This window comes from Vanessa atalanta, chromosome 5 (genome assembly GCF_905147765.1).
Source record: "Vanessa atalanta chromosome 5, ilVanAtal1.2, whole genome shotgun sequence".
Classification (NCBI taxonomy): Eukaryota; Metazoa; Arthropoda; class Insecta; order Lepidoptera; family Nymphalidae; genus Vanessa; species Vanessa atalanta.
The window spans coordinates 13,988,803-14,002,912 of NC_061875.1; the positions used below are offsets into that span (position 1 = coordinate 13,988,803).

The 14,110-nt window shown below is 33.0% G+C and overlaps 1 protein-coding gene across 3 annotated transcripts; it reads left to right on the plus strand.

The window, feature by feature from the left end:
• The first annotated feature begins 571 nt into the window (after nt 1–571).
• Nucleotides 572–12,867, plus strand: LOC125063957. Of its 3 annotated transcripts, none has more exons than XM_047670692.1 (3): nt 572–738; nt 8,494–11,290; nt 12,235–12,867. In XM_047670692.1, exons 2-3 carry the CDS (start codon nt 9,100–9,102, stop codon nt 12,636–12,638), a joined length of 2,595 nt encoding a protein of 864 aa, XP_047526648.1. In that variant the 5' UTR covers nt 572–738; nt 8,494–9,099; the 3' UTR covers nt 12,639–12,867. The 3 variants fall into 3 exon arrangements, with proteins under 3 accessions (XP_047526648.1, XP_047526647.1, XP_047526646.1); XM_047670691.1 differs by lacking the exon at nt 572–738 and adding an exon at nt 3,468–3,617; XM_047670690.1 differs by lacking the exon at nt 572–738 and adding an exon at nt 5,610–5,723.
• Nucleotides 12,868–14,110: the final 1,243 nt, after the last annotated feature.

Here is a 14,110-nt window from a genome sequence, read left to right on the forward strand (position 1 = left end):
TGTGTAGTGTTCTAGTTTGAAGGGTGAGTGAGCCAGTGTAACTTGGTTCTCAAGGTTGGTGGCGCATTGACGCATTGGCGATGTAATGAATGGTTAATGTTTCTTACAGCGCCATTGTCTATGGGCGGTGGTAGCCACTTCCCATCAGGTGGCCCATATGTTCGTCCGCCAACCTATGCCATAAAATAAGTTCAGTATGTAATTTACAAATTATTAACACTTTAATAAATTTTTATTTTCTTGTCGCTCTTATTTCTTCACTGTAATGTTACACGTTTGTTAACGCGTTATTACCGAGGGCTATTTATAATCTGAGTTAGAAATTATACAGTTAGACAACTTTACCAAATTCTCTTAAAAACATTAAACAACTAAAATAAAACATCAAAGTAAGATTACCTACTGTTTAAAAAAAAACTAAATACGGAAACACAGAAGATTATTAAAATTTATGTCAAATAGGTAGTGTCATAAGTTACAACCATAAGTAATTCCGAATTCCGATTCCGTCACTCTGGGTGCTTGTGTCATGTTCATGTGGTCACTGACCACTGTGGTGTGACTTGTGACAGTGACATGCTGAGTCTTGAGACGTTTGTAATTCACGGCATCGCCTTTTGATTCAGGAACTTTATGAATACCCATTGTTAATGCATTCACCATGAGTTTTTACTTTTAATAATATTTATAATGTATAAAAACACAAACGCTTCGTCAATAATGGAAAATGAGGCACAGGTAGGTAGGCACAGGTAGTTTACAAATTTTTTTATTAGCCAAGTCTCGGCGGCAAGATTACCTTGCGACTAACTCTCAATCAGACAATAAATAGAGTTCTAATGAGGATTTGATTTTTAGTTCTTACAATAATGTTCCAAGATTGATTTTTACGTACCTAGTTACTTAATTTTTTTTGGTAAAACTTTTAGCTGCTAAATAATTTCACGAAGTTTTGTTTGTCGGAAATCGGTACTCTACGAGAAAAATAAAATAAACTCTAAACTCAAATTCCTTTATTCAATATAGAAGCATTACACTTATTTTGATAGTCAAACTAAACACTACCACTGGTTCGGAAAAGCAAATACCTGAGAAGAACCGGCGAAAGAAACTCAGTGGGTCTTTTTTTCATCTATTTAAATACATATATTGAATATTAATAGAAATAGCCAGGAGGCGATCGTCTCATTCCCAAGGAGTGCTATCAATCATAAACTCACTAATTGTATAGTAACCTTTCGAAAACAAGCGTTCCTTAACCATTTTTTTAAATTTGGCAACAGAAGCATTTTGAACACTTTCTGGGATCCTGTTGTAGAACTGTATACATTGCCCCACATAAGAGTTACTGACTATGCAGTTGAGTAACAGTTGAGTAATATTTTTCCATACATACAAAACATTACAGAATATATATTGGTAAGCAACAGTTAATATCTTCATATCTTTAAATTTATACCTTAGTGATTCTTTGGCTCCTAGGTTATAGATTGTGTGAATAGCTCTTTTCTGCAACACAAATATAGTATGGATAATAATGAAGTATTCAAAGTAAATTGAAGTATTATAATTTTGCATAGATAGGCTTAGAAACATACATATAAACAATAATTTCGAAATTCCATGGGATGATCTTTCACATGTCATTTGTTGTTGTGAACATTTCAACATTATCTTATTTTAAAAAGTTGTTATATAATTATTAGGGTTTTTACTCATATTAAGTTAGGTTTAAATTGTGACCACACATGTAGGGTTGGCAACTTTTTTTACAAGAAATAAAGTATATTTAGGTCAGAGAAGAACATAAAAAGTATTTTAGAAAAATGAACACTATTTTATTTTGTTAATGTTTTAAATACATATTTTTGAGCTTCTCGCACAACTTACTGATTTAAAGTCTTTTGCGAAAACTTCATATGCTTCACCCCAATTATAATAAAAATAAATTAAATAAATGAGGAGCTAATTTTTTATCAAGTTAAAAATTGATATAATTATTTTTATCCTCCCGCCACTTTGCATTCATCACCAAAAAAAAAAACTCTTTCAGTAAATGCTGAGGTGGTGGGAACAGAAAGAAGATATAATACAATTTTAGCAAAACTTTAAATTCCTCTGAGGTGTTTACTAATAAATGGCTCCACCTTTGGCCAGTAGGTACTCATTTAAAGAAAATCTTTGTAAATTATCTTCTGATAATTTTTATCAATTGCTTTGAAATTTATTAATTCTGAATATAAATCATCCATAACAATATTGAATCTATACAAATTTCTATTTAAATGTCACATAAAAATTTAATGACAAACAGCTAATTATAGACCGCCAGTTAGTCTCATTGAAATTTCTCTAAATATGAATTGGCTACATCAATAAAAAGGATGAAGTTATTAATAGTTGTATTAAAAACTTCTTGGGAAGATTGTGTAATAGTTTTTAATACTTTCTTTGTTTCGTGGCCAAAATACTTATCATTTTTTCTTTGAATTCGCTCAGTCTTTAAACCAGTCATAAAGTTATAAACATCTAAAAGAGTTACATTGTTTCCTTTTGATTATTTGATAATTTTATTGAAAACATTTAATATATTATGACTAGCATAAAGAAGGTAACAATGAACTACATTATTTTCCATTTCTCTATCCAACATTAAGCTTCATTATTGTGAGTTGTTTGTGCCTGCGCTGCACTGAGCGCCCTCTATAGAGAAATATAATTATGTCAGCGTCTAAGTTTAACACTTACGAGTATTAAGCATTTTGATGCTGAAAACAGTATTTTGTATACTTTTTTTTTTGTTGAACTGTAAAAGAAATAGTAAAGTGTATTGAAAAATAGTATAATACTGTTTTTAACAGAATAGTTGGCCCTACACACACGTGTGAAGTCAAGCGACAGTTTTTTTGTGCGAGCGAGTGGTTTTTATTTATTACATTTGAGAAATATTATTTTATTTAATCTTTATTAATCTAGCTTCATGTAGATAACCTTGGAGCTAGTTAAATATTACATTATAATACAGATTGAAAGAGTATTTATCAATTGAAGTCATACTAAATCGAAAACTTAGGTGGTAGTCTAATTTGTGATATATCTCAACTGTGTTTTGTGATCTATCCTTCTCGTTCTCACTCTTTCATTATATTGCAACAATCTTTCTTTGTATTAAGCGTAAATAATTTATAGAGAGTTTGGAAATGGAGTATAGGAATGCTGCAATATCAAACAATAAATAAAAAAAGAGACACTATGTGTATAATGTTGGTTAAAATCTTCTTTATAAAACATTATATTAGCACAATATTTAGAGTTTTATTACACTTTTCTATGGATTTTGCTTATGGATTACTAGCTGATATTTTAAGTTTTTATATTGAAATCAGGCAACATTTTGATACTGGTCTAGAGAACTTAATAAAAAGCGGCAACACTGCAAGTAGGTATTCAGTATTCACCAATCACCACACGGGACGGCACACCCGTCTAACAATATTTGGAACAACATTGTTTCACTTTGAATTGTTTATATAGCAAAGATTTTAATAAAATAACTTTGAAAGTAATAATTTTAAACAAAACTCATCAATGCATGAAGTGTGCTGTATCTTATAAAGGTAAATCATCTGTTTTGTAATTTAGCTTATAATTGGATTGCTGCTTGTTATCAACAAATAAACGTTTTATTATGAGTCAACGGGAACATTATTAGTACCTCCAGTAAATGGTCCATATATATATGAACCCGTTTTTTCCGGTTTGTTATGATAATAAAAGACGGAAAAGTTCAGCAACAGTTGTAAACAGTCTGTAATAAGTATATTAATAAAATGCGTCTGATGTAAACATTATGCTATTTTGGTTGTCGATAGTTCTTGACACGCGGTAGCGTGTCAGCCAAGTTCAAAAAACAGGACTGGCGAGCAGCACCGTGTGTAATATTACACGAACCATTTGGAGCCACTTTTGACCTCTTCATAACTCAAAAACTATTTGACATAAATGTGTCAAATTTGGCTCATATATAGACTCGCGAGATTCACATGTGTTCCAAATTTCGTAAACGCATCTCAAATGGTTATTTAGATATTAACGTCTATAAATCGTCATTTTTATCACTGACCGACCTATAGATCAAAACTATAACCTACTTCCAGGTGACCTAGAAAGTTCAAATTTTGGCATGCAGGTAGATAATTAGGCCAATATAAAGGAAAAAATCTGAAACTGGTAAATTTTTATCATTTGTAACAGACTTAGAACTTGCGAAGGCTGTAATATATCTAATTCGTATATGGGAACTAGCCAAGACAGACCTTAGGCAACAATATATTATCCTAAGTTATAAGAAAAAATGATATTTTATGGAGTTATAAATAAATTTCAGGAAGGACCACTGAACTTGGCACCCATTTAGATCTCACTTCTTTTGTCGTTGAAGTCAACAACCAAGGTGTATATCATAATATTGGACTTGGCTCTCATTTTTACATTTATGATTACTCTTACAAAGAAAACCTAATCTTTATTTTTACTCGTAACACGATTTCAAATGTTATCCACGTGTACATTATGTTATGTAGATAACAACGTTATTCATTTTTACAGCTATTCGTCTATTTATACATTCGGATCAAAACTTATTCAAGGTTCCTTGTGTACGTTGCTCAATTGCTCTATGTAAATGGTTCGTAAGGTGAATAACATTGACATTGAAGTAATTAGACTTCTTTATGACGATTGTGTCGACACGTCGCGTCAATTCGATGTGCATTTATGATGTATATTTTTTATTATTTCCAATATCACACTACAATTCGTTTTTGTTGTTTCACACGCAACCTTTTTTTACCGATTATTTTATTTCAATTCATTGAAAAAAATTGGTAGTAATTTAAACGACAATTAGTTCAAAATATTTTATAAAATATAACAATTGCGGTCTCTTTCCTGTAGTAAAAAATGTAAAATCAATAATATCAAACAAAATGAGTGACGGTTCATCAACAAAAATTTAAACTGAAGGCATTGTTTTTATAATCATTAATTATCACGTGGTTCTAGGTATCTGCAGTTGTAATAAGTACATAGATTCTACCTGTTATTTTTATTTTATTTTTCATTAAACACTTGAAGTTATCAATCATATAGTTACATAATATATGTCATCTCTTTTGTACGTGACTTGGCTAAATGTTTTGCTCGGAACACGCCAGAAAAGAAAATTGACAGTTTAGCTATATTGACTTTATTTGCAATTAGAGGAATGCTAATTAACTATTAAAAGAATCGGAGAGAAAGAATTGAAATATATTTTAAGGAACACCGTAGATACTTGTTCATTCTTTCTGATTGCTGTAAAATCGCTTATAAACAATTGAATGCACAAATAAAATAAAAATTAAAAACTAATTAAATAAATAACTCGCATCTGTGTCGGAACTCTAAGGACTTTGTCTAAGACAGGACTTGGCAACTTTTATTAACGATAAGAAATAGTAAACATAACTACTTAAAACTGGACTTATCAAGTTCCAGTCAATTTATGTGTGCATACGTTTGATTACTTGCTTATCTTCAAGATTATTGGCGATAATTTGTACTGTAGTGTACTTAGTGTGGAATTCTAAATAACTCCAAAGCTAAGACGTATTTGTTAGTTATGTTTCAATCTCAAAACATGTAACGTCTTGACAGAAAGCGAATAAAGTAACCGGATTTTGGTAAGAAATTTTGTAATACCTATCTTTGGTAAACTTTTAACAAGCTTCTCATAAGAAAAGCTTCTTAGAAACTTTAATAATATTCTGATGGTACTGGAAACCGTATTTTGTCAAATTCCATTCGATTTGATTAAAATATTATTGTATTCAAAATGCTGGAATCGTGTACTTGAAAACATCCGGTCTAATACAGTTGTTAGTTACATCAATAATTCAATTGAATAAATCAAGAAAACGGCCAATCTGTGGGCATCAATTTTAAAGTAGTCAATTCAATAATTGATGTGATTGCACCTCCCACTATATTCCATAATTGTGTTCTTAGTAGTGTGTTTCTTGACCGCATGAAACATAGTATTGTAATCGTAATATTTAAATCCGGTTCAGACTCCAATAATAATAGGCCTATATATTATTAAAGAATAGTAGCAATGCCGTAAAATTAATTAAGGAATTATTAATATTCCTATTTACCCCACCTTCAAAGGTTATCACTTGTGTTAGGAGTGGGTGGTACAACAATAGCCCAAGGTGTCTGGATCGATCCTGCAACTTTTAACAGCGTCCTATGGTGTCGCAATAGACGATATAAATAGATTTGTGACTAGACTCAGCTTTGCAGCCTTCGCGGTAAAAAATGTTACTTTGACTGACGTTTACACGACTCGTCTAGTGTGTTTTAGTTATTTCTACAGTATAATTACTTTTGACATTTTACTCTGGGGTAACGCAGCCGATATTAATAGTATTTTTGTATTTCAGAAGAGAGCTTTTCCTGTGATCTATACCTGGGCCCAAAAGATTCGTTATATTGTCTAATTTAAGAAATTAAAATACCTAATGAATTCGCTTCTCAATTTGTTGATATTAAACAATTTTAAAAATATAAATGTATTTTCCAGAAATTAGGTACATACTATTAATACTAGGAACAAGCATAAACTTGTTACTTCAAATACCCGATTATACATTGTAGTTTCAGTTGCATTAGATAACATCGCTGGAAACGTTCAAAAACATCAAAATTATGTAATTTAAAATGATCGGTAAAGAACGTTTGTGAGCTAAAGGATATAACTCTAATTAACTTTTAGTCGTTTGCAAACCTTGCCAATGAACCGACCGCATCCTAGACTATATTAAATAAAAAAAAAGTTTTTGTAATTTACAAATCTTAAATTTGTGATGGAACGGACTGAGTTTCTATTGGTCTGAAGTGTTTATTTCCAAACCTGCGGTATATCTTTGACAAAGAGTAAATATCATAATTTAAGAGATTTTCGTTTATTTATCATCCATCTAAACAAGTACCTACTACCTACCTATCTACGCATTCCGTGAAAAGATAGTGTTAAGGTTACTATATATAGCAGTATTACGTTTTATTGGAGTTTATCTGTTATACTTATTAAAGTAATCCACGTTTCTTATTAGTCGCTCTTTTCGGACCTAAAGTAACACAGGAATGTTATTTCAAATATTTTTTTATATACTATATATGTATTAAATAACAAACTCGCTTTCTGTTTCTGTCTGTATTTCCGCTTTCTTCTAAGTAACTCTATTACTTCTAAAATAATTATACAGTTTTGACTAAAAAAGAGATACAAAAGAAATGTTTGTATATATAATTTGTAAAGATTATGTACAAAATAGCTAAACTATGACGGTGTTTTATCGAAAAAACTATTTTCGTACGCTTACATGGCTAACTTTAAGATTAAAAATGGTAGGCATCTTTCCGAAAAAAGTCAGTATTTCTTCTAAGATACACTCATTATTATTATTAAACAAATTAGTAAAAATCTATACGTTATTTGCTATTTTCTCAAATTCATTTTAAATCTTTATTCAGATATATATATCAGATATATTTGTCATATATATATATATATAAATAATATGACATATTTGTACAAACGTTATAAAAAACCTATTGAATATTTTCTTTCTAAGACTACTTCTCATTTTCTTTATTAATAAATTGCACATTAATAAATCCGGGGCGGGTCGCTAGTAATAAAAAAAATATTATGCTTGTACCGCGTAAGCTTCCCCCGCCAAAACACTAAAAACAAGTTTTTATTTCTTTGTATGTTGGTCTTTCAATGCAAACCATCTATGTTCCTGTGCCCTTATTCTCCCTGTACGAAAACGGGACTTATAGAAATAAGACAATATCTGTCCGTAAAGTCATAAATGATTCTTTAATTAATACTAAGACTGAACATATACATACTTGTTGCCTTTGTTACCCTACTACAGATATGATTATAAATTTAATCATCGAAAATGACAATGCAAGTCCTCCAATATTGATTTGATTTTCTATATAAATTGTGACGCCTTGTACTATCGTCGGAATCACGCTCAGTATGTAGACTTACGCTTACTTGGAGGGGAAGTAGAAATATTAATTTCTTAAATACAGAAATAGGTGGCATTTTTATTTTGAACTTATATGAACTACTTTATCTATCAAAGAGGAACCATACACCTTTTTGAAATATAATTACTCGAATTTTAGACAGTTATTATTTTGCCTTAATTATGAGTTAAGTCTATTCAACACAGTCAAACGCCAGTAGTTATAAATATTGTAAATTAACTTAGTCATATAAAAAAATCATTTATTTCGCGATGGTTTTAGGATAATATACATCACGAAAACTAAAGTTATAGAAAATATAAGTATTAAGTTGCAGTTAATAGTTTGAATATTTTTATGGTACGTTTTTTAGTAACTGCTCTTCACTGCTTTTGTTTTCAGGAAACTGAATCGGATATGTATATACAACATTTAAAGAAGGTGGTTGAAAAACTAAAACATTTCGAAAAAAAGCCAAAAGATATTAGAGGAAGACAAATAACTGAGTGGTTTAGCCTAGGCGAAGATATTTTTTACGAATTCAATCAATTGGGAATTTCTGTCAAATGGGATTACTCTTTAATAAAAAGAGGGATTGAGGTTAATGAAGTCGTCATTAATATAACACAAAATCAAGAGTGGCTTCAAACTTTTATAAATATATATCCAAATATTAGAATCGACTTAGATCTGGTTGGTTCCGCAGGAGATATATGCAAAGTTCGATCAGGAATAGAAGTTTTGTTGCGAGGATTCGTAAATGTGGATACAAATTTCAACAAAGTACTACAAGATTTAGAAGAGTTAGGAGAAGTAGACGAATTTGACAGATGTTTAAGTGTGTGGAGAAATACAGGTCATCGCCCTGATTTTGCTTCCAATGAAAAGCAATCTACTACTCCTAAACACCATTGGTGGTGGTATTGAGCTGAATATATTTTTTATAGTTGGCTAAGGAAGAAATTGTGGTTTTTTTTAAATACATATTTAATAATAAAATAATTTACAATGGACGTTAAATCTAGTGAGTGGCAGGGCAAGGCCGTGGACAATATTACCAAATATTTACACCGAGGTGGCGAATGTCAAGGTGATGTGCCTCAACTTATTGGTGGTCCAGATTTATTGAATACAATAGGTATAGCTATGGGCTTACCAACAAGTGACCCAGAAACGTGGACAAAGAGTGAATTAGAAAAAGCTTTAAGAGGTGAGTTGGTTTTTTACGAAGGCAAAGCTCGTGAAGCCATTGATGTAGTAGCTGACCAAATTAGATCTTGTTGTGGCGGAGACGATAAAAATTTTGTTACGGTACTACCTATTGAAATATACCATGAAAGTAAATTATATGAAGTTCCTTTGTTTAGAGTAAAGAGATATAAAGATTCAAAAAATTACTATATTGACAATATCGGGAGATGTTATGGTTCATTTTCCGATTGGTTTGAATTTAATAAATTACCCCCAGGCAAAATGGCTTATCCATATAAACTAATATTGGCACCCCTTTCGGGAAGTAAGAGAGCCAATGTATACGTTGCCAACACCCCTTGTTCAAGGATAGAAGCAAAGACCGCTAGAGGTCTTGATACAGTTGCTGCAGTTGCAGGACTGGGATCCAGTGTAGCTTTATTGTTTGTAACGGGTGGATTGGCAGCTCCATTAGTTGGGACCGCGTTGGTGACAGCGGGATATGGTACTACGAGAGCTGGGTATCAATTAGCGGAGAAAGCGGTACACGGAGAAAATATTAATCCTTTTACAAATTCAGAGTCGCGAATGCTATGGTTGGGCATCGCAGCCAACTTAACAAGTTTTGGCGCTATGGGAGCATCAATGCGATTAACATCCTTAGCAGCGCGTGGCCGAAATATATCCGATGCTTTCCGAATGGTTGCTGATATTGCTAATGGAACAAATGTAGCTGTAAGTGGTATTGCAATTCTGAATACAACTATTTTTATGATTAATAACCATAAAGACTTATCTGCAGTTGATATACTTATGCACGGAGCTTCGATTGCATTCTGGACAAAGGGTGTTTTTTGTTATAAATCAGCTAACACAATCATAAAGGAATCGGAAAATTATGCATTTTCTCATCTCAGTAAAGATTTAAGTCCAGAGCAGGCAGCTGAATTGGCTGCTATAAGAAACCGTGTACAAAATGATGGTCAGCTTTTAAAAAAATTTCATGCAGCAATGGCCTCTAACATATCAGCAAAAGATTACTCTCAGATATTAATTGATGGCATGAAATATTACGATACTGTTGCCACGCTCAGTCCAGATCAGATAGAGGCTTTTAACAGTATAAGAAATTATGTTAGGGACGACATCCATTTAATAACCGGTCTAACACGAATATCAAATCATAACGGGTGGACCCCAAGTGAAACTATTGAACTAGTATTAAACATGTGGCAAAAATCAACTCAAACAAATGCTCCTAGTGGCACTAATGCTATTCTTAGAGAAGGTAACATCATATTGGGAAGAGCTCCGCCGATTAAAATTGATCAATTACCGAAACTGTCACCTCCCATGATGCGTTTTCTTGGTGAACATTTGAGTCAGATAGATGTTGCAGCTAGTCGTCAATGGTCATCATCCGTCCCTGTGCTGCTGAATCTTCAGGCTCAAGGCATGTTTACAATTTGCCCGGTAACAAAAGTTTTTAATAGTGGTCGTGCTGTAATTTTCTTGAACAATCAGCTTGAAGTTAGCATTTATAAACTTAATACTATACCTAAGGAAGATAGACTTAAAGTCTTTGAAATGATCAGTCGCCTATCTCCTTCTGTATCCAGTTCCCAATTACCTTCTGAATTGATGCGAATATGTGTACGCGATCATAGATTACGTTTCTATTGCCAAAGAAATGAGAGCATTAAGCTCACTGAAAAGTACGTTGAAAAGTATCCTGCATTACGAAGGATAGTTCAAGCCGATTTATTAAGTCACGAAAAGGACAGGCTGTACACATTTGTTAGTGAAGTAAGTCGGTATAAGGTTGATATCTACATGGATGATATGATGAAATTTGTCTGTGAAATGAAACCAAAAAATATCAGTGAGTTGGTAGCTTATTGTGAATTTGCTATTACTTGTGTCGAAGATGAGATGCTTTTGATAAACGACCAGATAAAAAAGAAACAGATAATTCCACCTCGCAATACAAAACTCTCGGTTTGGACGAGTAAGTATCATTATAAATTCAATAATAGTTTGGTACTATTTAGTTCGTTTCCTAAAAAATAATTATTATTTTAGAATCTTCAAACTATCGTTTTTAAAGCTCTTGTTTGGTAAAGTAGTTGTGCCAATAGATAGAAGAACAAAATAAAATTATGATTATGAAATTATGAATTATGAGAGGCATCATTAAGCGATATCCTCCAGGATATTTTGATTTGTCTTAGAATTTGTTTTTTTTTAATCTATTGTCATTTATGGTCATTGATACCTTTCACTAAAACTAAAACATAAACACGGGCGCGTATATGAATCGAAATCACTCGGTGTTGTTAGACTTAAAAAGTACATTAACTTTGCCGTTTCATAAATTCAAATCATTTGTAAAAAATACATTGGTAAAGAGGCATATTATTCAATACAAGCTAATATAGATGATAAAAAGCGTGGAGTTAATACTTGTTGACTTCCAGGCAGAATATATTACATACAATTACATTACAATTGAATTTAACTAACATGACTGTATTTAATGTTGAAAAAGAGTAACTACTGAGTTTCTTGCCGGTTCTTCTCGGTAGAATCTACATTCCGAACCGGGGGTAGCCGGGGGTCACTTAATATAGTTTGTTAAATGACGATTCGAAAGTGCTTGTAAAAGCGACTTGAATAAAGTTATTTTGATTGTAATTCGATTACCAAAATCAGGTAATCGAATTACATTGGTATGTCATTAAGTACAGAAATACTTTATACTAGCGGAAAATGCGTCGTTCTATGCCCGAAAAATATAAAATTTCGTGGCACACAAACCATCATCCCACGCGCAAGCTTACTCCGTCCCAAATTTAATTAAAAGCGACAGACAGAGTTATTTTGGCACTTATAATATTAGTATGAATTAGTATAGTTTAAACGTAACTTACGACTCATAAAATTGTATTTCAGGAAAAGAAGCCAGCGCTAAAGTATTCAAAGACGGGCAGACATTAATAAAGAAGTTCAGGGACACCTTAAAAATAGTAACGGATAACGACATGGCCGGAGTCGTCACGCTCGCCGAGGGCCTGTCGGACGACGCGCTCGTGGCGGCCATCAGGAACACCACGGTGCGGTTCGGCAGCCCCGTGTCGGCCGCCTACCACATCCTGAAGCACCCCACCGCGCCGCTGGAGGCGCACGTGGCGCGCGCCAACCAGACGCTGGCGCCGCCCAGTCGCGCCGCCGTGAGCGTCGGCCAGGACGGCGACGTGCGCTCCGTGCACTTCGAGGGCGACGGCGGGAAGTGCTTTCTGCTCGAGAGAGGCGGCCGCGTGTTCCTCTGTTCGTATGTGCCGAAGAGTCGCGAGTAGAATTTTAAACACATGCGAGATGATGTTATTCTCTGATTCGAAATTAAAAAACATGTTATATGTCAATGTATTATATCGCAGTTGTGTGCACTTTGAGGGATTGTATAAAGGTTTTTTACTTACTGATTTGTTTACAAATAGAAATACAAACAAATATTTTTGCTATAACTACTGTAAATGCTTTATTGACCACCATAAAGTTAATGGGACAAAAGGCGGACCTAATGCCTGAAGGCATTCTCTGCCAGTCAACCTTTAGGTCAAACAGAAAAACCATGAAGGCGGTAATTAAAAACTAATTAAAAGTTAATTAACAATATATAACAATATATGCATATACTTATATAAAACTACATAAAAAAAACATATACATACATATCCATATAGTATCTACAGAATAAATATTGATATATACCGTCTATCGTAAAAACATATATATAATATAACAATAGTTAATTTAATAATAGTAGTGCATAAACGGAATCATAAGAGCTAGGGGCTTTCTGACAATATGTGCTCACGTAGACGAGTTTTAAATGTAAATTTTGAGGTAGCTTTCCTAATATGTTCGGGTACTTTGTTCCATAAACGGACAACCTGAACGGAGTAGGAATTAGAGACGAAACCGGAAGTGTGAGTAGGGACAGAAAGAAGGTAAGAATCCTTAGAACGAAGTTGACGGTTGTGGTTATCACAAAGAAATTTGAATTTGTCTTTCAAATAATCGGGAGAGAGAGGATCAAAGAGAATAGAGAAAAGAGATGAAAGTAATCGGAAGTCTCTTCGTTGTCGAATTGTAAACCATTTTAGTTTTCACGATACTGAGAGATATGGTCGAACTTACGAAGACAGAAAATGAAACGCAAAGAGTTATTTAAGAGACGATCAAGTTTATCCAGTTGATTTTAGTTGAGATCGTAATAACATAAGTCTGCATAATCAATTATGGGAAAGACCAAAACCAAAGCGTGCACAAATATAATCTTAATCTTGATGGGAAGGAAATTTCGAAGTCGATTCAGACACCTTAACGTGGCTGTAACTGAGCGACTGATATCAGAGATATGCACAGACCAACTGAATGTGGAATCAATATGTAGACCAAGGTCTTTTACATGATTGCGGTAAGGAATATTGATGTCATTGAACAAAACAGGCGGTAAAGATGTTAGGTTCAGATTGGTGATAAGGCGAGAGCTCCCAATAGCGATTTATGTATGTAGACTGCAGAAATCATTATAATGTAATAATTTAAGAAAACTAAAAAACTCACTAACTCAGCGTTATGTTATGTAAGTTACTTACAAATAAGAAAACATTGTAAAATATTTTATATCAAGCTACATATATGCTTATCTTTGTACGTTTGCACGTGTTATGCGCATCCATCGTTCATTCGTTCACCCGGTCGAGTAGGAAAGTGCTGGTCGACTCTTTCGTAAAGTTATTCGGGCTTGATAATAATTGACCGG